Here is a 24,880-nt window from a genome sequence, read left to right as displayed (position 1 = left end):
TAAATAAATACATTTAAAAATAAATCTAAAATAAATAATAAATTAATTTAAAAATAAATAAATAAATAAATAAATGTAAAAGTTAATAAAAATGAATAAATAAAAGGGTAAATTAAATAGAAGAGTAGATAGATAGGGGAAGTAATATAAAGATAAATAAATAAAGAAGCAAATTAAAACAGAAATATAAATTTATGTCACATTTTTATCAATTATTAAATGCCTACATTTATTTTTAATATTATTTTGGTTCATTTAATGGCATCGTTATTTATTTATCGAGTCATTTATTTTTGATTTTGGCAGGTTCCGTCCTCCATATACAAAGGCTGTGAGCCAGATTTGTACCTACAGGAGATGCTGCAAGTACAGGGTACATGTCTCAAACTGCTAATCTGCTAAACTGCTAATAAACAGGAGGCCTTGTCAGGCATCATTAGTAAGAGTTAAAATCTACAGCATCAGATACTCTTTTGACTGTTCTGTATCAGAGTTTCTTTAGTTTTTTTAAATCACCACGATACCACATATCACCACATATCACCACATATCACCACATATCACCACATATCACCACATATCACCACATACCCATATCCAGCCAGAAAGCCCAGACTGGGCGGGCTGACTTGGTCGCTGAATACGTAGAGCTCCAGGCCTATGACCTCGCTCTTCGCTATCGGGCCGACCTCGGTCTGTCTGACGAGCCACCACTCCTGGGTCTGACTCCCGGCCATATGTTGCTTCAAGGTCAAGGTTATGTTCAGCATCTTATGGTCTACAAAGGTAAAGAATAAAATTATGTGATTTAATAAGAATAAAACTGACAAAACGTTTTGTTAATTTTGAAAGAACACAACAAACACTTTCTACCATCCCCAGTAACAAAACATTGTCGGTAAAAAGGGAAACTTAACAAGTGTATAATCAAATATAAATAAGAAATTTCAAAGGAAAAGAAAATTTAAATATATAGACTTTATAGACTTTATTAATAAACATTATCAGTGTATATGCAATATTTTAAAAACAGCTTCTTTTTTTTTTAAAGCCATTATGAGTCAAAATATGATTGTGATATTAAATATTATTCTGATGCCACAGGTTTTTCTTTGTAGAGGCATCCATTCCTTTCTGAATCTGGGCCTTTTTTGATACTGCTACTCTGAATATAGTGGCTTTAAATAAACGTACAAAGATGATTCAGTGCTTTAAGAATAGGTGTTTTGAAAAGCTGCATTTTCACGTTAAATAGAGTCTCTTAATTTTCCTTTGCTGTCACAAAAATCAAGTAACAGCTGAACAACTAAAAGTCAGATCTACACAGTGATAAAGATGGAGACGTTTACCTTTATAAAGATGATCGACAGATTTGGCCTCTGAGTCACTGGGGGCTCGAATAAAACGAGGGAAGATATTTACTAGGGTCCTGCAGAGGAAGAGAGGCTGTTACTGCAGTAAAACACAGTTTATGTTACTTAGTTTCTCAATATGTTGGAGCATAACAGTAAAAAGATCTCTTCAATTTTGCTAAAAGACATTCAGGGTTTTATATTATGGCATGGTAGAACTTTATGTAAATGACATGTCAAAAAGAGGAAGCATGTATCTCGTCTTATAGGAAAATTTAAATAATAAATGATAATAGTACATTTTATATGGTGACACCTTTCACGACACCCAAGGATACCCTTACAAAGATAAAATCAATACTCAAACAGATAAAAACAGCCAAACACAACAAAAACACCAGCGGAGCAAACATAACAAGAGACATTTAGGCAGACACGTATGAGGGGGAATAAAACGAATGACAATGTTCATTTCATTTAGTTCTTGATTATCACATCACAGTGTGTGAAGTGCAGAGAAGAGAGTGAACAGCTGATGTACTCACACATTGTTTTCAGTCCCGTTGAGGATCTTTATGAGCTTCTGCTTTGTGTCTTCGTCTAAATCCGTCACTCGTTTTCCTGACGCTATTTCTGCCTTGGCACCTAAAGTGATGTTTCTGAGATCACATGAGGAAAAACATACAGAAATTAATCTGAAGGACTTTTTCACCTCATGAAACTCCACTGTTTGTAAGCATACATTTTTTTACTTGACATATTCATTGCTTATTTAGACTAGATTAGATTGACTTTATTGTCCACCTCTGTGGAAATTTGTCTTGGGCTTCTCCCAAGTACAGCACAGGTACATACAATACACATAACACAACACATCCATAAAAACACACAAATATACAGTATACAATATACAATAGTGCAAATGGGCAGGTAACAGCAAATAATTTATATAAATAATAAAAGAGAGCACATCTTATAATATAACGAGTGTTTCCTGATGCAGTCATTCTGAGTTCAATGCCTGTATGGTATAGGGAATAAAAGACTTCTTATGCTCCAGCTGGCTCTCGGGACCCTAAATCGCTCAAACTCTGGGTGTAGTGGATGTGAGGTATCTGCAGCCTTCCTGTGTACAGCTCTCTCAAATAAACTGGGAAAAAAAAGTTCGGAAACTTGTGTTTGTTTGATTATTTCTCTGTTGTTGCAATGCTAATTGGCATTGTATTTTACATCGTTGGAAAGCCTGTTTATTTACCTTCACAATGATGTCCAACTTGTAAGGATCATGCATTTGTGGGATGAGCAGCACAGCTGAATATGTGGGTAGTGCCCAAGAAAAATTTGCCAAAATGCTCTGCCAATGGTAAACAGTGCCACAACGCCACTGATTTCTTTAACGCGTTAACGCAACTTGTGATTTTGAGATTATAGCGGGCTCAGTTTTAAAGCTAGAGTGAAGATACTGGTATCATATGAAACCAGAAAACCTAAAGAATCCATTGGTATCAACCATGTCATAGCTTGCCGTGAAGGAGGTTAAATAACACTCTCAACTTAAAGTGGCAGTAGGCAACAATATTTTGGCATAATTTGGCAAAAATTCCATAATAACCTTTCAGCATATTGTAATTCAAGTGATCTGAGAGAAAACTACACCTCTGCACCTCCTCATGGCTCTGTTTACAGGCTTTAGAAAATCTTGCCCGTGACGGCAGACTTTGACCAATCACAGGGCATTTCAGAGAGAGCGTTCCTATTGGCTGTTCCACAAAAGGAGATGCGCGTTCACGTCTGGTCTCTGCAGATAGTGAAAGCCTCGGTCAATGGCGGAACAACCTACTGGAAAGCTTGCTATTCCAGCATTGGCAGCAACTGCCTACACCTCAAAACAACCCAAAAAAAGAAAGACAGACTTTCAAAAAGACAGTCCAAACTGTTGATGTCGTTAGAAGGTAATGTGTAGCTCGCTGCGGTAGCCTCCTCAGATGTAGCGAGCACGTATGAAGCGCGTGCATATGCCCGTTCTCGTGTGGGGGGATGGGCTTCGGACAGAGAGGGGAGAGCGGAGAGAGGAGAGAGAGGAGAGAGCAGCTCGAGGGGATGCAGGATTTTGCGTTTTCCGGATTTCTACGCACTGCAGCTTTAAGCTAAATTTTGGTGAGGAAAAACTGTCATGGCCATTTTCAAAGGGGTCCCATGACCTCTGACCTCAAGATATGTGAATGAAAATGGGTTCTATGGGTACCCACGAGTCTCCACTTTACAGACATGCCCACTTTATGATAATCGCATGCAGTTTGGGGCAAGTCATAGTCAAGTCAGCACACTGACACACTGACAGCTGTTGTTGCCTGTTGGGCTTCAGTTTGTTATGATTTTAGTATATTATTTTATGCTAAATACAGTATACCTGTGAGGGTTTCTGGACAATAATTGTCATTGTTTTGTGTTGTTAATTGATTTCCAATAATAAATATATACATACATTTGCATAAAGCAAGCATATTTGCATATTTTCCCCACTCCCATGTTGATAAGAGTATTAAATACTTGACAAATCTCCCTTTGAGGTACATTTTGAACAGATAAAAAATGTGTGATTGTACTGGGAAAGTGGCTGCATGTCCGCGACACTACACACAGCATCGTAGCTGTTAAGTTAACACTCCCAGACGGGTGAACTCGGGACTCCCGTCAACGAATATCTGTTGTGCTCCTGCAGCTGGTACACCGCTGCATGCGAGGCACAAATCTTGTCGGTTAACGGTTAACAATCGGTTAACGAGGGTCGGATATCGGTTAAGAACATTTTTCAAAATGAGCATCCCTAGTGTGATTGCATTAATTTGCATTAATGATGATTAACTCTGGACAATCATGAGATTAATCGTGCTTAAATATTTTAATCGATTAATCGTAGTTTATATGTATATGATTAATTGATTTGGCCATACACCAGTCTGCGCAAACAGCCCCTTATAAAAAAGTTCTACAGGACAGTTTATTTTCACAACATCAGTTCACGACTGAAATATAATCCTGAGGGATTTTTCCTGCAGGACCAGTTGAAGATATTTTGTAATCCCATGAGCCAAATGTTTGACATGACCTGGTAATAAAAGCTAACTGACTATACGAAGACGTGGGACCAAGTCACTGTTTTACAAGACCAAGTCCTAAACTTTGAGTTTAGGCGCTCAGTAACGTAACGTTAGTTCTTCATGGTTTTCTCCTGCAATTTGATTGGATGCTGTCGGATTGGTTCAAACAAAGTGGATCTGAGGAATTAAGTGTAAGTGCAAGTCCCAAAAATATTCAACAAAAATAAAGAGTCCAGAGTTCAACAAAAAAAACTCCACTTTTCGGAGATTCGGCAATAAACAACAAAAGATTCAGAAATTTGTTCAGTTCAGTTTTTCCCGCACGAGTAAATCCTCTTCTCAAACAAATCAATAAAGTATCTCTCAAAAAGTAAATAAACCCAACGACTCTCCGAAGACTTACCTCCCATACCAGGCAGTTGAGCGTCCTCGTGCACACACTTTTTAAATAACATACTTTTGAATCTTTTGGCTTGATACCTTTATCAAGTATTTTCAAGTCAAAAGGCTCAAGTCCAAGTGAAGTCACAAGTCAATGGTGATAAAGTCCAAGTCGAGTTGCAAGTCTTTTTTTGGTTTTGTGAAGTCGAGTCTAAAGTCATGTGACTCATGTGTCATCATCAAATAATGTGAGTTTTAGGATTACATATTACATAGAGAGGGAGAGGTATAAATAAATGTTTCCCTTTGAGATGATCACTGACTATAGATCATAATTCTCCCACATTCTTCTCACAAGCATACATGGTGAATGGACAACATGAGGGAGGCGTACCTCTGCACAGACCAGAACAAAGTGATGGGGAATGACTCATTAGAGGCCAACATGTTCATCAGGTTGACTCTGCTGGGTGGACTGATGGTCCACAGAGAGTTGGAGCTGTCTTTCAGCTCTGCGATGACCAGGTCCGGTGCCGTGTAGCCCTCCAACCACTGCAAGGCGTCCTAGCCGCGGCACGAAAACACATAGTGGGAACATTATTTAAAGGTAAAACCCACCATGTGTGGAATTCTTAACCCACCACAAAGCGGAGTTACTCCAAGTAGTGCTTTTGGCTCAGAGTGAAATATCTCAACAGCATTTGGGCTGGATTGACATAAACAGATATTCATGGTCCCCAGAGGATGCAGTCTATGACTTTGGTGACTTTTCCTCTGCTGTATTTTGACAAATATTGCATTGACTGATATTCAATTTGGTACAGACCTTCATCTTCCTCAAAGGATGAACTTTAATAACTTCCAATACTATGTTTTCATGTTTACTTTGAGCAGATTCAACTAGTTGATTAACTGAGTAAACAACTGACAGAAAAATACAACTAATACAACTATTTTAATAATAGATTAACTAAGGGATAATGTACAGCGAGCTGGTCGTTGTTGTGAAATAAACCCCGACAAGGTTGCTGCGGCAACCCAACGCGAACCTTGTGTCGCCCTGAAGGGGTTCATTTCACAACAATGACCCGCTAGCTGTCCATTATCCCGCTTGTTACACGGCTTGTTACTTAAGAAATCAATAATTTGACACAAAAATGGTCTGCCAGAGTCCGACATCAGAGCTGCGCCCATAGCAACGGTCTGTTATACATAGCAACGGTCTGCCATAAAGAAATAACAGACTGTAGAACGCCGTGATTGACCAATCAGAATCGAGTGTTCAACAAAGCCGTGTAATAATTATTAATTAATCAACAAAAATGCTGAGGATCCCCTGATTCCAGCTTCTCAATCGGAGGATATATGTGATAATAAACAAAAAAAATGTTTTGGTCTGTTGCTAGGAAAAACTAGTATCTCATCTCTTTGGTCTTTAGGAAATAGTGAAAAGTATTTTTCACTATATTCTGAAATTTGACAGACTAAACAAAGCCAAAAAAACCCTGCTTATGAGCGGGGTTGTTAAAGTCGCTAAAACTGAGAGGTAAACACGACAAACATTACCTGCTAAACAACACGTTTGTGAGCATGTTAGGGTGCTAATGTTAGCATTTAGCTTAAATCACTGCGTACATCGCTGTATACCACAGTGTCTTTTTGACACTACAACTAGAGAGCACCAAAGATGGATCCTTTCAAATTGTACACATAGCGACTTTAAAAATTGGTTTACAAAAGGTGTAAAAGTTTACTTGGTCGTACTTAAGAGAAAAAAAGTAACTGGATTATGTAATCAATATAATCTCTACTACTCTTTTTCAATAGATTGAAAATAGGGCAGGTATAGATCTTGCATTTCTTTTACTTACATCGTTTTGCTTATAGATGTTCACAAAGCCTTTATATTGCTCTTCTGTCACATTCTGCAGTTGTTTTTGCTGAGCGCTCATGGTGAAGATGGGCTGTGAGAAGAGGACATTGTTTGTTTTTAGTAATTGCATTGAATCTCTCCCAGATACACGATCAAACATTAAGCCCTGCAGTCAGAATAGAGAATACTCACACAACAACCTAGAAAACATGATCACAATCCTCCGGCTTCTCTCTCACAAACTGATCAAAAAGTGTCATGTAAATAAAGACCAGGCCTTAGAATGAATAACAGATTTATTTACTTCTACTACTCAAAGGAGGTAGGATTTTATTTCATTTTTGAAAGGATTTAGCTTTGGGCAGAGTTTCTTGCTTGTTTCGGCTCATATGATTTGATAAAAGAAACTGTGTCCACACCTGAAAGCCAGCCAGGGTGATTTCAAACGACACATCCAGCGGTTTGTTGACGACTCCAGCTACGGACTTCACGAGGGACATGAAGAGCAGCGGGAACCAGACGATACAGATCAGCAGCGCTATTATCATCCCTCCCATGCCGTACTTCACCACCCTCTTCTTCTTCTGGCCTCGCGGCTGGGGATACCTCTGCAGAAGGATGCAATAAAGGACATACATGTTTTCTAAGTAGGCCTTAGATATATGTATATCTATCTCGAGAAAGGATATATATCACGATATAGCATGTTTTCTGGGAATTCAGTAAATAAATAGTCTATTTGAAATAACCACATGGTAAGCCTACATTTGTTTACTCCTGCGTGAATTAAATACTTGACAAATTAAAAGTACTGAGTATTTTCTCATTTAAGTGTAAAATTAACATAATGGTTTCACAGAAAAAAAATGAATACATATTTCCAGCTATACACTGACCATGTTTACATGCACGCACACAAATACAGAGTAATTCGATTAATAGTTAGATTTAACAGAGTTTAATCAGATTTCCTGAGAAATTTGAGTGAGTATGGGCTTGTTATTATCCATTTAGAACGTAATTGTGTATCACAATATCTCGATATATGCCTGGAGTATTTTTTGTAAATCTATTCGAATTAGGCAATTAATTGGACCACGGTTATAAAAGTAAAGATGGAACAAAAACTTGCAGACTGACCCAGGGAAGACTGCAAGAGTGCATTATTTACTATAGTGAGGCATAGAATAAAGATATTTCTAGTGCACTTTTGGGAATATTTTGCACCGCAGACACAATATATCCTTGTTATCTAATACACTGGTTCCCAACTTGGGACCACTAGTGGTCGCAGAATCTTCACGGGGGGTTCCGAGGCCTTCTTGACTTTTAGGGGTGTAAGACAACTATTTTTATATATATATATATATATATATTATATATATATATGTTGTATATATATAATATATATATACAATATATATATATATTACAGTTGGCCTATATCTCATTTATTTTTGTGAAAAAAACTAAATTAGATTGTTATTTTTAAAGCTTGGATTATTATTTAAGATATAAACAGGATGAGGGCACAGTGGAGACTTGAACACAAGTTATATTCACAGAGCCTCCCCTCTCTGCTAAACAGCCTCGTCCTGCATTAGAAAAGTATGCAAAATTCATCACAATCACTCATTTTACACAAACTTTCTGCAGTTATGCGTTCTCTATTTGGGTTAATTGTACAGTTTCTCAGATGTTCTGTACTGTTATTGTTATGCATTGAATACAATATGAAATATCAATAAGATATGTCCCTTAGTCAGGGGTCGTCAGTTCACTAAATGATAGAAAAGGGTTCCCTTAAGGAAAAAGGTTGGGAACTACTTAACTAATATACAGCTGGTTGCAGAAAGTGAGAGCACAGCTAATCTTCAAATTACAAAGAAGAAGATCCACTTCAACAAATCACAAAAGTGAATTTCAGCATGAATTCCAACACGACAGACTTTAGGCTCTGAGAGCGATTCTTCTACTGATGCCACAATGATAACCACCTTCTCCGACTCTCTCCAGCATTTGAGGATAAAGATGTGAGCGTAGATGTCCTCCACGCAGATCCAGCTGGACAGAGACAGCGAGGTGTCAGTCCAAACCCAGTCCATCACGGCTCGCAGCTCCGTCAGGAACGGCACCAGACGGAAACTACAAAAACAAAAGAAGAGCCTTTATTTATTATTCTGGTAAAATATGAGACTGAAATAAAATCAGATTCAATATCTGCGTTCAGAAAATCGCGCACAGGGAAGTGAAGGGCAGGCATAATAATATGAGCTATGGCTTCAGCCCATGTTTTTGGTCATTGCTATACATGTTTTCACATAATGATTTAATATTTATGACAGTAAAAGGAAGACTATAAATGATCTTTATATGTTATATGACTGAACAACACTGACTATTGGCAGCCACTACACGTTTTTACATTATCACTTAACAGCCCTTATTCTCTTACAAACGTTTATATAGCCAGACTTCTAGTGCACAAATAGTCTGGAGAAGTTCAAGCACAAAGCTGGTTAAAATGTTAGAAAACACAACGGTCTGTGGTATTCATAAAACTATAAAAATTATATATTATATATGCTGGAAAAAACTTATTTTTACTTTAACCCCCTGAGACCCACGATCCTGACCGACTTTCCGTCTTTCAGAGGCTGTAGCAGATTTAGTTTTAGAGCTAGAGTGAAGTTACTGATATCATATGAAACTAGAAAACCTAAGGAACTAACCATGTCTATGTCTGTGTCTAAATAATGCTCCAAAGTTGGTCTAAATTTTGGCAAGGAAAAACTGGCATGGCCATTTTCAAAGGGGTCCCTTGACCTCTGACCTCAAGATATGTGAATGAAAATTGGTTCTATGGGTACCCACGAGTCTCCCCTTTACAGACCAGAGCTCTAGACCTGTTTGTCCAGCTGGAAGAAATGATACTTTACCAGCTTAACTCACCCTTGAAACAGGAAGAGGTTCATATAATTGTGGCTCTTGGTGAGGAAGTTTCCCAAAACGCGGGTGGGATAACCACAGCGGATCTGATAGGCTGACAGCCCGAAGTAGATGCACTTGACAAAATACCACATCTGAGCGACTTTGTTCTCGTTGAAACGCCTAGGAGGGGAAGAGAAGAGAAACAGTTTGTAAAATTAAAGGATGAAGGCTTTTTTTTTTTTATTTATAGTCAGAACAAAGACTCAAATATTCATTTTTTTTAGGCTTTGCAAACAAAATAACTTGATTGCAAAGAAAAGTATGACTGAACAAGTTCCTTTAAGCTGTAAAACATTCATAATCAAAAGTTTTGAGATGGAGAACACCTTTTAAAGATGCTTTTCTTTATTTGAATAGTAACAGACAGAAGAGAGAGATGAAAAGCATGCAACAAATATCCTAATCCCTATTTTAAACCAAGGATATTGTCACTAGGGCACCTAAAATATTGAACTTTAATCAAATGAATGCCTTTAGATTAAATGCCAAACATATCTACATAAACATATCTTACTTGTCTGTGACTCCTGGCAGGATAAAGAACATCCAGAATTGGATGCCAAAGACTAGGATGACCTGGAAGATGACTTTGCCCATGACAGACTTTCTGAGGTAGAGGGCCCGGTCCACCACCATGGTCCCAAACTGGATCAGGACCATGACCAGAAAAGGTCCCGGCACCTGATCCTCCGACAGGGATGATGTGATGTCTGCAGCCGAGTGTTTCTAGAAGAGGTGTAAATAAATGTTAACTTCTGTCAGAAGTGATTTTGTTTATGGAGTTAAATGTTATTTTAAAACTTACACCGAACGCCCAGAATCCAAACACAATGATGATGAAGTCGACTGTGTCAGCGAGGAACATCAGCACGTAGACGTCTGTGACCGCGCTGTACTCTGGGTGGATCAAGTTATAGAAGAACTGACGCATAGGAAGGTAGATCTCCATGAACCTACAAAGAAAATCAAAAGAAAATATTTTGTTATGAGCAAAGAAACAGGTGAAAATGGTCCAGGTTAAACAGATAAACAGTCAAACAATAAAATCTGTCAACAGCTATGCTCTTCATTCACAGGACTCATTCAGGTTCCTAAAGTCTGCTCTGAACTGGTTTAAAGAGTTTTTAAGTGCAGTATGCTGGTCCTAACATTGCACAGCAACTGGATTCTCGCAATGTCACAAGATCACGTGAGAATTGCGGGATGACAACTCGCACGAAAATCCATCTTGTCAGGCTTCAAGTAATGCATTTGTGTCCGGCAAGCCAGACTACGGACCAATCAGCAGCCTGTGAGCAGCTACTGGCAGCTATGGGCGTGGCTTAAGTGTGTGAGGCAACATGGAGAAGCAACTTTTGGCTGTTCTAAACAACAACAGATGCTGCCATAGCATCAGTTCTATCAGAACTGGAGAGTATTTCGTCATTGAAAGAAGAGCAAAGAACGGCACTAAAGGCTTTTCTTGTTGGAAAAGATGTTTTTGCTCTTCTCCCGACTGGATTTGAGTTTGACTGACAGATGGTTCATCCAATCACCTGCCTAGTATCTATTGAAAGTGTCTGCCCTTTTCCAAACAGTTTCCAATGACGGCTTCTCAGATTGTTCTGTGTAACAAAACATCTGGCGGGTCGGATTATGATGGTCGCTCCAGCTGGAACATTTCTGCAGTTGATCTCAAATTTGGTCCCTCTGTGAATTCAAGTCATTGCAGCAGAAACTGTGACCTCTCTCTTCTGGCTGACGATATTTAGAGGTAATGATAAAAAAAAAAAAAAAAATGTAAAATGAGAAAGTTTGCTCCAGCCGGTGGGCGGTGCTTGGTTTTGGCTCAACTGGTTTAAATATGGCGGCTGGGTGACAACCTTTCTCATTTTACAGCTAAACAGTACACTACAAGATGTTTCTGAAAACATTTGAGGCATCATTACAGTTACAGAATATTGATTCATATTTGATCAGCGCTGCCTAGTTTGACCATTTGATCGGAGTTTGCGAGTTTCGTGAGTAGTGATTAATAGCTGTCCAGAGACTGCTTGGCTCTGATTGGTTGTTTGTGTTCTGGCACAGTAGAAATAAAATGCCATTAGGAGCACTAGGAGGAGGCAGAGGAACATGATTGTTTCCACAGATTATCTGTCTAATGTACTACTGTCAGGATATAGTGACCATTTTTGTAAAAATAACTTTTTATCATATTTGCTCAATGTTACCAACTGCAGCTTTAAGTTGTTGTTTTGTATTGGTCTTTGTTATTTGTATGGTTCACAACAGCCTTTGGGTTGTTTTAAGGCACCATTAAGATTGTTTTAGCATTTCTGTTCATTAGGATTTTATTGCATAGTTTGTCTGATCTTGTTTGCCTGTAACACATTGTTATTGCGGCTTATCTTAGCCAGGACAACTTTAAAAGGTAAAAGAAATACTTGTGAGTTGTCTGTCTTATTTTGAGAGAAAATGTAAACAGCTGAAGTATCTTCTCGATGTTTACTGTCCTCAACGTAATATGTCAGAAACCACTTGTTCCATCGTGATTAAATCTAGAACAATAACATGTTTTGATCGTCTGTTGCAGCACTTACAAAAATTACACTGACTGGCCTAACGGGAATGCTGTAATTAAAGGTCTAAATTTAGACCTTTGAAAGGTTTTCAGCTGCTCTTTCACCGATATAATTTTTCCATTATTCGTCTAGAATACTCGCTGAGCACAGTTCTCATCACTGCCCTCATAAAGTTACACACTTTCTTGTATAATCACAGTCACGACTGTCGGTCAGTGAGCAGCCGTGGGGTGGAGACAAAAAAATACAACTTTTATGAAGCAGCTATGCTTCATTGTACCGTTTTATGATGAAAGCTTTTCCTTTGAGGAGCTGCTCCCTCAGCTTCTCCATGATCATCTGTTTGCGGGTCTTCTGGCGGACGCTGGCCTCGCTGCCGTCCTTGTGGCTGCTGTTGTGGGAAGCAGTACTTCCTGTGGAAACAATTTACATTTTGAGCTGTAAATGAAGCATGACGAGGCGTTGAGTCACTCATACAGCCTGAGATAAAGAAAACACAAAGACTTAATCTAAAGGTAAAGACTAAAGACCACAAGACATGCTTTTTGTTATACAATCCGAGAGGATTCCTTCTATTTATTATTGTTGTTATGATGATAATTGAGCTTGCTACAAAAAGACATTACTCTCAGGGCTATTTTTAAGGGAAGAGCTTTACTTGTTGACTTTCCTACATTCAGTCTCATGTTTTGAACCACTTGTGTAGTTCACTGGTTCCCAACCTGGGGGTCCCGACCCCCACTAGGGGTCGCCAAAGCTTCACAGGGGGTCGCGGGGCCTTCTTGATTTTAAGGGGTGTAACAACAGTCTTTTTTAAAAATATACAGTTGGCCTATATTTCAGCATTTCAATAATTTCTGTGAAGAAAGCTAAATGAAATTGTTATTTAATAGAGCTGTCAAAGTTAACGCGATAATAACATGTTGACGCAAGTTAATTTTAACACCACTAACTTCTTTAACACATTAACGCAATCGATCTTTCAGAGGTTGTAACAGACTCAGTTTTAAAGCTAGAGTGAAGATACCGGCATCATATGAAACTAGAAAACCTAAAGAATCCATTAGAACCATACTAGTTTGTCGTGAAGGAGGCTAAATAAAGCTCCAAACTTACGCTAAATTTTGGTGAGGAAAAAACTGGCATGGCCATTTTCAAAGGGGTCCTTTGACCTCTGACCTCAAGGTATGTGAAAATGGGTTCTATGGGTACCCACGAGTCTCCCCTTCACAGACATGACCACTTTATAATAATCACATGCAGTTTTGGGGCAAGTCATAGTCAAGTCAGCACACTGACACACTGACAGCTGTTGTTGCCTGTTGGGCTGCAGTTTGCCATGTTATGATTTGAGCATATTTTTTTATGCTAAATGCAGTACCTGTGAGGGTTTCTGGACAATATCTGTCATTGTTTTGTGTTGGTAATTTCCCAAAAAAAAATACATACATATGTTTGCATAAAGCAGCATATTTGCCCACTCCCATGTTGATAAGAGTATTAAATACTTGACAAATCTCCCTTTAAGGTACATTTTGAACAGATAAAGAATGGACTATGGACAATCATGTGATTAATCGCGAATAAATATTTTAATCGATTGACAGTCCTATTAAAAATAAACAAAACAAAAACATAATACAGACAAATAATTGTATTAAAAGTTCCTAAAAATAACAGGAAAACTCATCTCTGATGCAGGATTCACAGGAAATAATCTGCTCAAAATTCATTCAAATCGCTCGTTTTGCACAAACTTCCTGCAGTTATTGCGTTCTCTATTTGGGTTAATTATACAGTTCATCAGTTGTTCTGTACTGTTATTGTTATTTTTTAATGTAATATATATAATATGTAACATCAATGAAATATGTCCCTCAGTCAGGGGGTCGTCAGCTTACTCAATGATAGAAAAGGGGTATCTTAAGGAAAGAGGTTGGGAACCAGTTAATAGACAATAGAAAAGGATCCTCACCTCTCTTGGACCTTGCAGAAGAGTGGAGAGACCGGTGAGAAATGTGTGAGCCTCCGCTGGAGCTCTTGCGACGCTGGTAGGTCTGCTGTTGCGGGAAGTGCACCTGGACATGTCCTGAATCAATGGAGGTCCCAAAGTTTATGGATCTCAAGGTGTGAGTGGAGCCTCTCCCCTCACTCATCAGCGAGGAGGCGTGTTCAGACCCCTTCTCACTCTCCGCCTTGTCTTTTTCCTCGTCCTCTGACTCACTCTGACGAGAGGGCTCTCTCTTGTCTTTGGTGTCGTCGTCGTCCCAAAGACCGTGGCACTGGAAATGGAAAGAGGAGGGAAAATGCAGGGATTTGTAAAGACCATATCATATTATATGCCCAGATTAACTGAGAGTCTGATACAGGGAGTGCAGTTGCATTCAAACATTTCACAGCACATCCCAAACTATTACAGTCACAGTGTTTTTTCCCATAAAGGGCTAACAGTGCACTCTACATATATTCTTTCATTTGTTGAGCAGGAAAACTGCAGAGAAACCGATGAAGAGAAATGCTCTAATGTACCAAGATTAAATCTCTTCGCAGGAGGGACACACACATCTAAATTGGGTCAATACTGGCCTTTTATAGCCTTTCAGGGGTTCCTCTTTGACCACAGATACATAATCAATCAGAAATATAATTTTCTTTGCAAATTTTACACATTTTCCTTGTGGTTTTCTGTTGTCTATAAATTAATTCATTATTAATCATTAAGGCAGTAATGTGTTGCAGAGTTTCCCTACAATTAAATAAGGGGTTAATGTACATCAAAGCCGGTCATTGTTGTGAAATAAACCCTGACAGGGGGATGTGGCATCCCGACGCGAAGCAGAGGGATCTTGCTAAAATTCATAATTTGACACAAAAACGGTCCGCCAGAGTCTGACATCAGAACTGCGTCCCCAGCAACATCTCCAATAAAGAAATAACAGACCGTGGACGCCGTGATCAGAATCGAGTATTTAACAAAAAGCCGTGTAATGAATAGATATAACCACTTGAAAAACATTTCATTAGCTGGTGTTTCAGTGGAGTGTTTTAACAAGATATTTACGAGTCTTTTTCGATGTGTCCAGAATACACGTACATGACACAGAATTATAGTAATTTTATGGTATCACATATTTCAAGATACTGAATATCAGCTCAGGGTACTGTATATTTTTGCACAAAAAAGTACTGCGAATGTTGCCCCCATCACTTAAAGGTACAGTGTGTAGGATTTGGCGACATCTAGTGGTGTGGTTGCAGATTGCAACCAACTGAGTAGCCCTCTGTTCACTCCTCCCTTTCCAAGACTGCGGTAACATGAGCCGCAGAGTGCAGAGGCCATCCTTACCATAATAGCTCTGCTCACTCCTCCCCTTCCAAAACCGTGGTAACGCCGCCCGCCTCGCTCAGAGGCCATCCTTACCATAATAACATTACTTTAGGAGCAACAGACGTCATACGGCGGCTGACAATACCACGGTTTTGCACTCTGCGGCTCACGTTACCGCAGTTTCACAAGCGTGTCGGAGAACTACGGTGGCCTTCAGGTAACGTAAAAAAGTGAAAGGCTCTCTCTGGAGCCGGTGTTTTGTTGGAGCACCATGGCGGACTCCGTGAAGAGGACCCGCTCCCTATGTAGATATAAATGGCTCATTCTAAGCTAACGAAAACACAACGATTCTAAGTTTCAGGTGACTATACATAAATAAAACATAGTTATGAATATTATACTCTATATATTTCTGCTAATACATCCCCCAAAATTTTGCACACTGGTCCTTTAAAGGGATGGGGAACAATATATAGCCTTTATAGAACAATTATATCTATGGGAAGCACTGACAGCCTGATTGTGTTCAATGGATAAAGCTGAGAATATTCTAGATTTTTCTTGAGAACAAATTGCATGAAAAGACAAAAACCAACAATGTGTGAGTCCATTTCACAACACTTTCCGACTTCCCCGACTGGTCTGTGGCACTCATTTGTTTCTACTGAAGAGGTAAATCTTTAAAAACTGGTCTAAAATATCTAGTTTCATTTTTATAAAAGGCTAAATAAATAAAACAGCTTGGTTTTTAGTAAATGCAGGGTTCCCACTCTTTTCAAGAGATTTTTTTCAGGACTTATTCAGTGATGATCTAACTGGTATGACAGACAGGGATCACACCATTCACCAACATGTTCATCTCTGTGGAAGTCTCATTTAAAAGACGTACAGTCTATGGCATTGCCTTTGAAGAGACAATACGAGTATTTAGCCGGTGTTTTGGGCTCCCATTCATTCTTTTGACACCGGCTTCCCATTCATTATTATCCGACTCTCTTGCTAAATCTATCACAACATCAGAAACGTGTTTTATTAGCCGGCCTAACAGCCATAAAAAAGATGCTAGCATTGCAGAGTCCTCCACATACTCTCACAAAATCCACAGGGGTTATCTATTCATCTTGATGATGTAGGTATGGAACTTTCAGTTAGACTTGTATGTGAAGATTTACTCAAGATAAACTATAGGGTTCATGTTCATGGTATTAAAAGCAACATTTGCAGGAACCTTCAGAATGGATCTGTGGAAGAAGAGAGCCAGTAACTGGAGCAGGTCGTAGAGGACGTAACCGTCCTTCTTCTCCACTCCAATGATGTTGGCAGGGTGATATGGTTGACCTTTATGGATATTTCTGTTTTGGTTGTGTTCCCAGAAGCCAAACTGGAAGAGGTATTTGAAGACGATGGTGACCTGTAGGGAAAACAAAATGTGTGTCAGGGAAGCTGTCAGGATTAATCAAAAGGAATTCTGATTTATCTTTTACCTTTTTGTACCTGGGAAATGTTCCTAAAGGTCTCAGTAAAAGCGACACATACCTTTTGAAGATTATTATGGCTGCTAGTAAGAAAACTATAACAAACTCCTGAGGAAGGATCCCTCCACTGCCCTTCTTACCAACATTATCATTGTTAAAATGAGATCACAAAATGAGATACCACCATAACGTCACCAACACTAATACAAAACTTACATCTTGAAGGATAGCCAACAACATAATCTAATGGTTGACAAAATGATACCACCTGCAGATGTGATTGATCAGTTGATGTTTTGGACATCTTCATATTGAACTGTACCTCAGTATATATGATGGCAGTCATCCAATATCGCTTGCTGGGCCGGGGCACTGACAGCATGGCCCAGAGGAAGATGGTGGTGGGAAGGACCAGGGTGATACAGGAGGCAGATACCATGTGGTTGATGATGATGACCAGGAAGCACACCATCTCTGAGTGAGCCACCAGCATGTTGTAGAGGGCGTAGCAGAGCTGGAGGATCAGAGGCTGTTTTTGGTAGAATCTCTCTGACTGATCCAGCTCCTCATCATAAAACATCCTGGACAGACACAAAGAGATGGGTTGATTTGGTGTTTGATTATTTTTCTGATTCTAAAATATTACAGAAACAAGAACAACTGGGTTTATAATTGTCTTGTTCTGTCGCTTTGCATTATTCTAAACTTGCAGATTATTCTTGAGTCACAAAAATGCCTGCGAGCATGGATGGATTACTGAACGGCCGAGGGGTTTAAGATATCAGGGGGCCTGTGGGCTTCACTTGCAAAATGACACTGAAACACACAAAGAGATATAAACAACCATATGACCACAAATAAAAAAGCAAAAAGACGCAAAATGACTTCAAAAAGATGCAAAATATCTACAAAGAGATGCAAAACAACAACCAAGAGATGCAAAATGACCACAAAGAGACACAAAACGACGACAAATAGATGCAAAATGACTACAAAGAGACACAAAATGACAACAAAGAGACACAAAACAACCACAAAGAGACACACAATAACCACAAAGAGAAACAAAACGACCACAACGAGACGCAAAATGACCACAGAGATGCAAAATGACCGCAAAGAGATGCAAAACGACCACAAATAGATGCAAAACGACCACAAAGAGACGCAAAACGACCACAAAAGAGACACAAAATTACCAAAAATAGATGCAAAACGACCACAAAGAGACACAAAACAACCACAAAGAGACGCAAAACAACCACAAAGAGATGCAAAACGACCGCAAAGAGATACAAAACAACCACAAAGAGACGCAAAACAACCACAAAGAGATGCAAAACGACCACAAAGAGATACAAAACAACCACAAAGAGATGCAAAACGACCGCAAAGAGATGCAAAACGACCGCAAAGAGACGCACAACAACCACAAAGAGATGCAAAACAACCACAAAGAGACACACAATAACCACAAAGAGAAACAAAACGACCACAACGAGACGCAAAATGACCACAGAGATGCAAAACGACCACAAAGAGATGCAAAACGACCAAAAAGAGACACAAAATGACCACAAATAGATGCAAAACAACCATAAAGAGACACAAAGCAACCAGAAAGAGAGGCAAAACGACCACAAAGAGACACAAAACGACCAAAAAGAGACACAAAGCAACCACAAAGAGATGCAAAACGACCACAAAGAGACACAATACGACCACAAAGAGATGCAAAACAACCACAAAGAGAAGCAAAACGACCACAAAGAAGCACAAAATGACCACAAATAGATGTAAAACAACCAGAAAGAGACACAAAACGACCACAAAGAGATGCAAAACGACCACAAAGAGACACAATACGACCACAAATAGATGCAAAACAACCACAAAGACTTGCAAAATGACCACAAAGAAGCCCAAAATGACCACAAAGAGATGCAAAACAACTACAAAGAGATCCAAAATAATTCTTTCAGTCTGGGCGTCTTGTTCCGATGTATGAGGGGTGATGGGTCTTTAACATGTCTGTGCCCAGGGGCCTGTTGTCCCATAATCAGTTTCACAAGTGCTCCTCAATCACAGACTGGCTTAGGGAATAGGACCTGAAAGTCTGGATCATATTGCAGTTATCTTTGTTGTTGTTGTGGGATGTGCAGCAGTTTATTTTAGTATAATACAATCTAGGTACTGTAGTGAAATTTTAAAGCTGCAGTGCAAGAGGCTACAACCCCAGTGTACATGTATAGTGTAGCTAAGATCATTTGAAATTTTAAGATACCAGTTCCAACAGCATAAAGCATTCAATGAAAACACTGACAGTTTTCGAGACTCTGTAATACAGAAATATTTCAGGAAATACTCTGTAAACTACACAAACATACAACTTTAAGGATGAACTAGGAGCTATTTATTTAAATTAGATGAATATGCAGCAAAGAGTCTGAGACAAATAACTGTGAGGCTTCATGCTAAACAGGTATCAGTTGTTTTTGGACTTACTTGTTGAGCAGCAGTTCGCTGGCAGTCAGGTCAGTGGTCATAGAGGGCAACATGATGTCTGACCTGCTGTCCGAGCGGCTGTCAGAGGTCATAGCCATGCCCCTCCTCCTATCCAGGTCACTCTCGTCATCGCTAACTTCCAGACGGTCGAAGCTGACGGCTTTGCTGTAGCTGGGAGGCACGTCAGCGTCAGACGCTTTGGAAGCATCTGTATCAGGGGTGTAGGAGAGCCCTGCTCGCCCCTCTGTCTGCATGAAGTCCTGATGTCCTCCCCCGTCCTCACTCTCAATGAAATCCTTCTCCAGGGCAGAAGGGGCAGACTCTGTCTCCTCCAGCCTGAGGGAGGGGCCCTCATCTGGGCCAAAGGAGTCCCAGGGATCCTCTTCTCTCTCCTGGTCCTCTGGTACCTCTACTCCCTCCTCACCTTCCAGTCTCTCTTGGTCCTCACCCTCCATCTCCTCCGCCTCCTCCTCTTTCTCCCTGGGTTCTCCATCACTCCAGCCACCGCCCTCGGCCTCCTCACTCTCGTCTAGCTGTTGGGATTCCCAGAGAACTTGCCGCTGCTTGTCTTCTCCTTGATCCTGCTCATCCTCCACTTCTTCTATGGTGTCTGTGGTGCCCTGTCTGGAGTAGAGCGTGACGCACTGGGTCGCTTCACTGCAGGGGGACAACAACAGCAGGGATTGTGTCAATCTGCGCTCACTCCTATCTATTCACATGGAAATTAAAACACTGGATGTCTGAAATAGAATCAGTCTCCCAATTTATACAGACTTATACAGATTTTTATTTTTAAATGATCTGCTCACTTGCCTTCCTCAGTAGGTGCCAGGTGTGCCGATATGCATTGTTATAATGTACCAAACAATATATATTAAAAGGTACTAAATGCGAGATTGGGAGCATGTCTATTGTCTCCACACACACACACACATACATCGGGAAGAACAGACCAGAAGCGATAAAATTGCTTTCCATATCAAGGTTATTGGGTATATTTCAAAATAAAAAATATTTGTTCTGGTTATCTTTGGGTTTTTGACAGGATGTAATGAACAAAAGGGTTATAGAAAAGACATGCAATGGTTCAGCTGAAGTGTAAAATCAACAACAAAAAAAGGATCTGGAGAGATATTCTGATAAAACAGGAGTCAGGAGATGCAATGATCTTCTTCATGTCAGTGACAATGAGAAGTAACACAGGTGGTTATATGAGTGATGCAGAGGCCAGGCACCTGGACACGAAGCTGCTGCCGCTGTCCATGGATGAATTGGACACGTCCAGGCCAATCATCTTAACCAGTTTGGGCCTGGCGCGCTCGCTGGTTTTGAGAACGCACTCTGGCATTCCATCCAGGTCCTCCAGGGTGGATTGGCGAGAAAACAGTGTGGTAGCCTCGGTGAAGGCACTGAGAGATGGTGAGAGTGACATATGGAATGATTAGTGATGAGACGGATGAGATGGATCTATGTTAGGTCATAAAGACAGGGGATTCCCCATATATTGTGCAATAAAAGCATTTAAACCAAACTTAACATTAAAAATGAGCAGGACTATGATCTTGTTTACTTCCGTCACATGATCATAAACATGAGATGCAGCAAAGAATGAGGATGAAATGACTCAATGTGATGTTACTGAACAACCTCACTGCTATCAATGGCTGCCTTAAAGGGTTGGTTCACCCAAATGGTAAAAACGTAATTACCTCTCTGGGTAACTAGCCATGCAGAGAGTTTTGGTTTTATTGGTCAAGGGTTTGAGATATCTGTCTCGGAGATTTTTGTGTCCAATATAATGGAGGTGAATGGAATATTGTTTGTGGAGCTCACAACTTTGACAATGACTTTTTAAAAAAAACCAACCGCAACATCTCATTCTAGAAACAACGTCCCGGTTCTGTGTACCTGGATATGCTGTCTCTGGAGGCTGTGGAGTCCTGGCTCTCCATGGGGTAGCCTCTTCGCCTTCTTCGGACCCTGGTGGAGCCCGAGCCTGACTCGTCCTCACTTAGCTGATCCATACTGGCCTGCCTGGACATGTTGAGCCTCATGGCCTTCTGGTAGTAGACGTGGATGCTATCTTTGGACGGCACGTTGCCCTGGAAGGAGGAGAGGAGTTAATCATTTACCGGTTCTCTTCATCATCACACTTAAGTACTTCAATTATAAATTGTTAAAAAAACAAGACAAATCCCAATTTAAATACGCACCTTTTTGACCTCTCTGGTCAGCATGCAGCGCTCTATACGCAGCACCGTGGAGATGTCGATGTACTCCCTGCACATGTCATTCATCCACCTGGTGAAGCTGTCCACCGTCGTCTGGAAGAGCACCCAGGTGAACTTTATGATGTTGAACACTCGCTTGATGATGTTGTCTGCCACGACACAAAACACTCACATTAGTTAAACCTTTTAGGCTGCACTAAAGAACTTGCAAATTGGTGGCTCCTTATGTCAGCGGGAAATAGTCACAGCCAAAGAAAGACAATAAAACAAACATACAATAATGATCAACATTGTATGAAGGTTCTTTGTGATTATATTCCTAATTTAATATCTCTAGTCCAGTCTTAGAGCAGGTTAAGACTCCAAGTCCATCTTTTCTTTCAAAATTTCCTAAAACTATTTTCTTGAGGAGAAACCAACCTGGACCACTAGACTTGTCCTCATCTTTTTCTTGCCCCTCGGAGAGCTCACCAACATCTACGGTCACATGACCTGCTGGAGTACAGTAAAGACATCTCATTATAGTCGGAAGTGAAATTCATTGCTTCATGTGAGTTTTGTTTTGTCTCTGGAACTTGCTTACCATCTTTCTTGCTTTTTCTGCGTCTAACTCCTTTGGTATATTTTTTCCAAAATTTGCGTTTCTCTTTGCCTCGTGCTCTCAGGGCAGCTTTGGGATCTGTGATCCAGGCGTGATACAGAAACTGGAGAGCAGAGAGAAGAAGTTTAGTATCGATGAAAGGATGTGAAGAAGAGGAGCCACTGATTATGCAAGAGCAACAGAAATAAGAATTAAACATCAATTTAAGGTGGTTTTGCACATTATAGTCTATCAATTACAAACCGTGTACACATTATATTACTACAGACCATTTTCAAAAACATAACCTTAACTTTTAAAATGATCTCAACATAACACTTCAACATAGCTCACAATGCTTCTCAGCAGGCGACTCTTACATAACTTCCTTGAACGCACCAACAAGAAAGCTTTTTCAAAAGAAGTCCATTCAAAAGTCCAGTAAAAACTTCAATAAAACAACAAAGATGATCTACTGTAATATTCCCCGTGATCTATGTCTATCACAAACACGTTTTTTATACTCTGCAGTCTTTATGGTGTGCACAAGAAAAGAGATGGCAGTATTGTCAAGGATTACTTTTTTTTCTGTTAATGCACTGAAACATGTACCAACACCAGTATAACCCAAAACACAAAAAATGTCTTTCATCAGAGGCAACGCCCAAACGATAACTGCTAATACTGTTCACTGACCATGATAGCTTACGCATGCTCTAAACTCACAGCAGTACACCACACAAAAAGTTCAAAACAGACAGGAAACACTTAACACAACCAATTCCATGTCAGAACGAAGCGTCAGTTCATGCAACCCACTTCAAGCCAATCAGCCAGACGTGACGTATGTTCGTCAGCCAGACAACAACATGCAAAAGCCTTTTCTATTCCAGTTTGTGTTTGATGATTTATGCCAAATCACATTTGATGGTGATGTGGATAAACTCATCTCTCACAGTGGTGTGTGAATCTGTTTATTATGTGGTTATTTCTGCTGAAGCAGAACACCAAACATGAGCTGGAAAGGCAGTTTACTGGCAGTTTAACTTAAAGTGGCAGATGTTCGTACAGAAAGCAAGCTGAGTTAATTAGTTCTGGTGGTGAGTACCTTTCCTGCCTTGACCACATACTGCAGTATAGTTTTAGGCAGCTTAATGATAGACTTGGGCAAAGCCAGAATCGCAGAGATAAACTTCCCAATAGCTCGCTACAGAGAGACAACAGAGTGGGAGAGGATTAGTAGGAAATGATTTCAGATTATTAGAAACAACAGAGGTTAAATGTGTTAGGAGACAGCGAACAAGAGACAATTTGGGTACTGTGCAGGTGAATGAACATTAGTTATCACATTCTCCTAAATGTTAGTATTCACAACCTTTATACTTTTAATCCTTCGTAAAACTACATAGCAATATAACAAAGTAAACGTCATCCATGAAAAGTCACAAATTCTAAAATGTATTTAAGAAAACTAGAATTAACAGTAAAATTTACACAAGTTTGAAAAGCTAGGTTCACACAAGAAATGTTTGTCTTAGCAATATGCTGTGCAAGAAGTATTTTAAACTCTACAAGCAATGCTTCCTGTTCTTTTAGTTCATTGAATGTTTAGCATATAATATTTCAATCTGCATGACACTAGTAACTACAACCATCGGATACAGTCGGCGGTGGAAAGCAACTTAGTACATTTACTCTTAGATTATACTTTTACTTCACTACATTTCAGAGGGAAATAAAATAAAAATGTACTTTTTACTCCACTACATTTATTTGACAGCTGCAGTTAACAAATTACCTTTCAGATTAAAATTTACATTTAAAAAAAAAAAAAAAACAGCCCGTTCTCACTCCCAAGTCTTGAAATATGGCAGCTTGGTCAGTGGCCCCATGTGTCAAGATGGGTCAAAAACACAGGATTTTCACCCAGGAGACCGCTGTTCATGTCCTGTGTGATACCAAAAGTCAATGTTGACTTATTTTAAGTTACGTAACGTACTTAACTTACAGTACGTCACGTACATAACGTAGCCTACTTAACTACGTAACACTAAACCTAGCCAAGTAACCAACTAAGTGGTTTCCTGTGAGCACAGAAGTTTATTTTGAAAAGACATTGTATGCATGTAACAAGTTGAAATTGACATGTGCAAAACTGATTCTAGAGGGGTACGTAGAGCGTCATAGTTTGAAGCGTGGGGCGGCTGACCAAGACGAGTGTGGAGTGTGAACGTGTTGGAAATACATGATGAACTTATAAAATTAAACAGTCAGGGCCTCTTGTCACCTTTCAGATGTCTATGAGTTGTTAGCAGTTCCACCAAAGAGACATTTCCCCTTTAACCTTCTCACTTTAATAAAGAACTGTTTGAGGCCCAAATAGATAAAATTATCTAATATTTCACAAAAAAGGAAAGATTAGACAAAAGTCCTGCAAAAGAATACAAATTTGTGTATCAGAACTTTGTATTTCTTTCCTCTCCCATTAATCAGCTCACAAAC

The 24,880-nt window shown here is 39.6% G+C and overlaps 1 protein-coding gene across 6 annotated transcripts in view; it reads right to left on the bottom strand.

Annotated features, from left to right (window-relative positions):
• Window positions 1–24,880, bottom strand: part of LOC119498077 (piezo-type mechanosensitive ion channel component 2) — a 122,188-nt gene that overhangs the window by 2,814 nt on the left and 94,494 nt on the right. For 2 of the 6 annotated variants that reach the window (XM_037786562.1, XM_037786564.1), the window contains 20 exons: window positions 22,382–22,502; window positions 22,219–22,293; window positions 21,781–21,947; window positions 21,476–21,669; window positions 20,803–20,976; window positions 19,568–20,224; window positions 17,385–17,643; window positions 16,816–16,998; window positions 14,235–14,541; window positions 12,540–12,672; window positions 10,504–10,651; window positions 10,213–10,424; window positions 9,660–9,818; window positions 8,705–8,852; window positions 7,127–7,315; window positions 6,706–6,798; window positions 5,229–5,398; window positions 1,898–2,011; window positions 1,350–1,429; window positions 592–778 (listed from right to left, as the gene is read on the bottom strand). In XM_037786562.1, the coding sequence (XP_037642490.1) occupies window positions 592–778; window positions 1,350–1,429; window positions 1,898–2,011; window positions 5,229–5,398; window positions 6,706–6,798; window positions 7,127–7,315; window positions 8,705–8,852; window positions 9,660–9,818; window positions 10,213–10,424; window positions 10,504–10,651; window positions 12,540–12,672; window positions 14,235–14,541; window positions 16,816–16,998; window positions 17,385–17,643; window positions 19,568–20,224; window positions 20,803–20,976; window positions 21,476–21,669; window positions 21,781–21,947; window positions 22,219–22,293; window positions 22,382–22,502 (3,770 nt within the window). Of the gene's footprint in view, window positions 1–591; window positions 779–1,349; window positions 1,430–1,897; window positions 2,012–5,228; window positions 5,399–6,705; window positions 6,799–7,126; window positions 7,316–8,704; window positions 8,853–9,659; window positions 9,819–10,212; window positions 10,425–10,503; window positions 10,652–12,539; window positions 12,673–14,234; window positions 14,542–16,815; window positions 16,999–17,384; window positions 17,644–19,567; window positions 20,225–20,802; window positions 20,977–21,475; window positions 21,670–21,780; window positions 21,948–22,218; window positions 22,294–22,381; window positions 22,503–23,486; window positions 23,586–24,880 lie in introns of all 6 variants that reach the window. The other 4 variants (XM_037786567.1, XM_037786566.1, XM_037786563.1 and 1 more) reach the window with 4 other exon arrangements.

The sequence above is a fragment of the Sebastes umbrosus genome, chromosome 12, assembly GCF_015220745.1.
Source record: "Sebastes umbrosus isolate fSebUmb1 chromosome 12, fSebUmb1.pri, whole genome shotgun sequence".
NCBI lineage: Eukaryota > Metazoa > Chordata > Actinopteri > Perciformes > Sebastidae > Sebastes > Sebastes umbrosus.
Note: the sequence above shows the minus strand (reverse complement) of the source record. Positions and strands in the feature narration are given on the sequence as shown.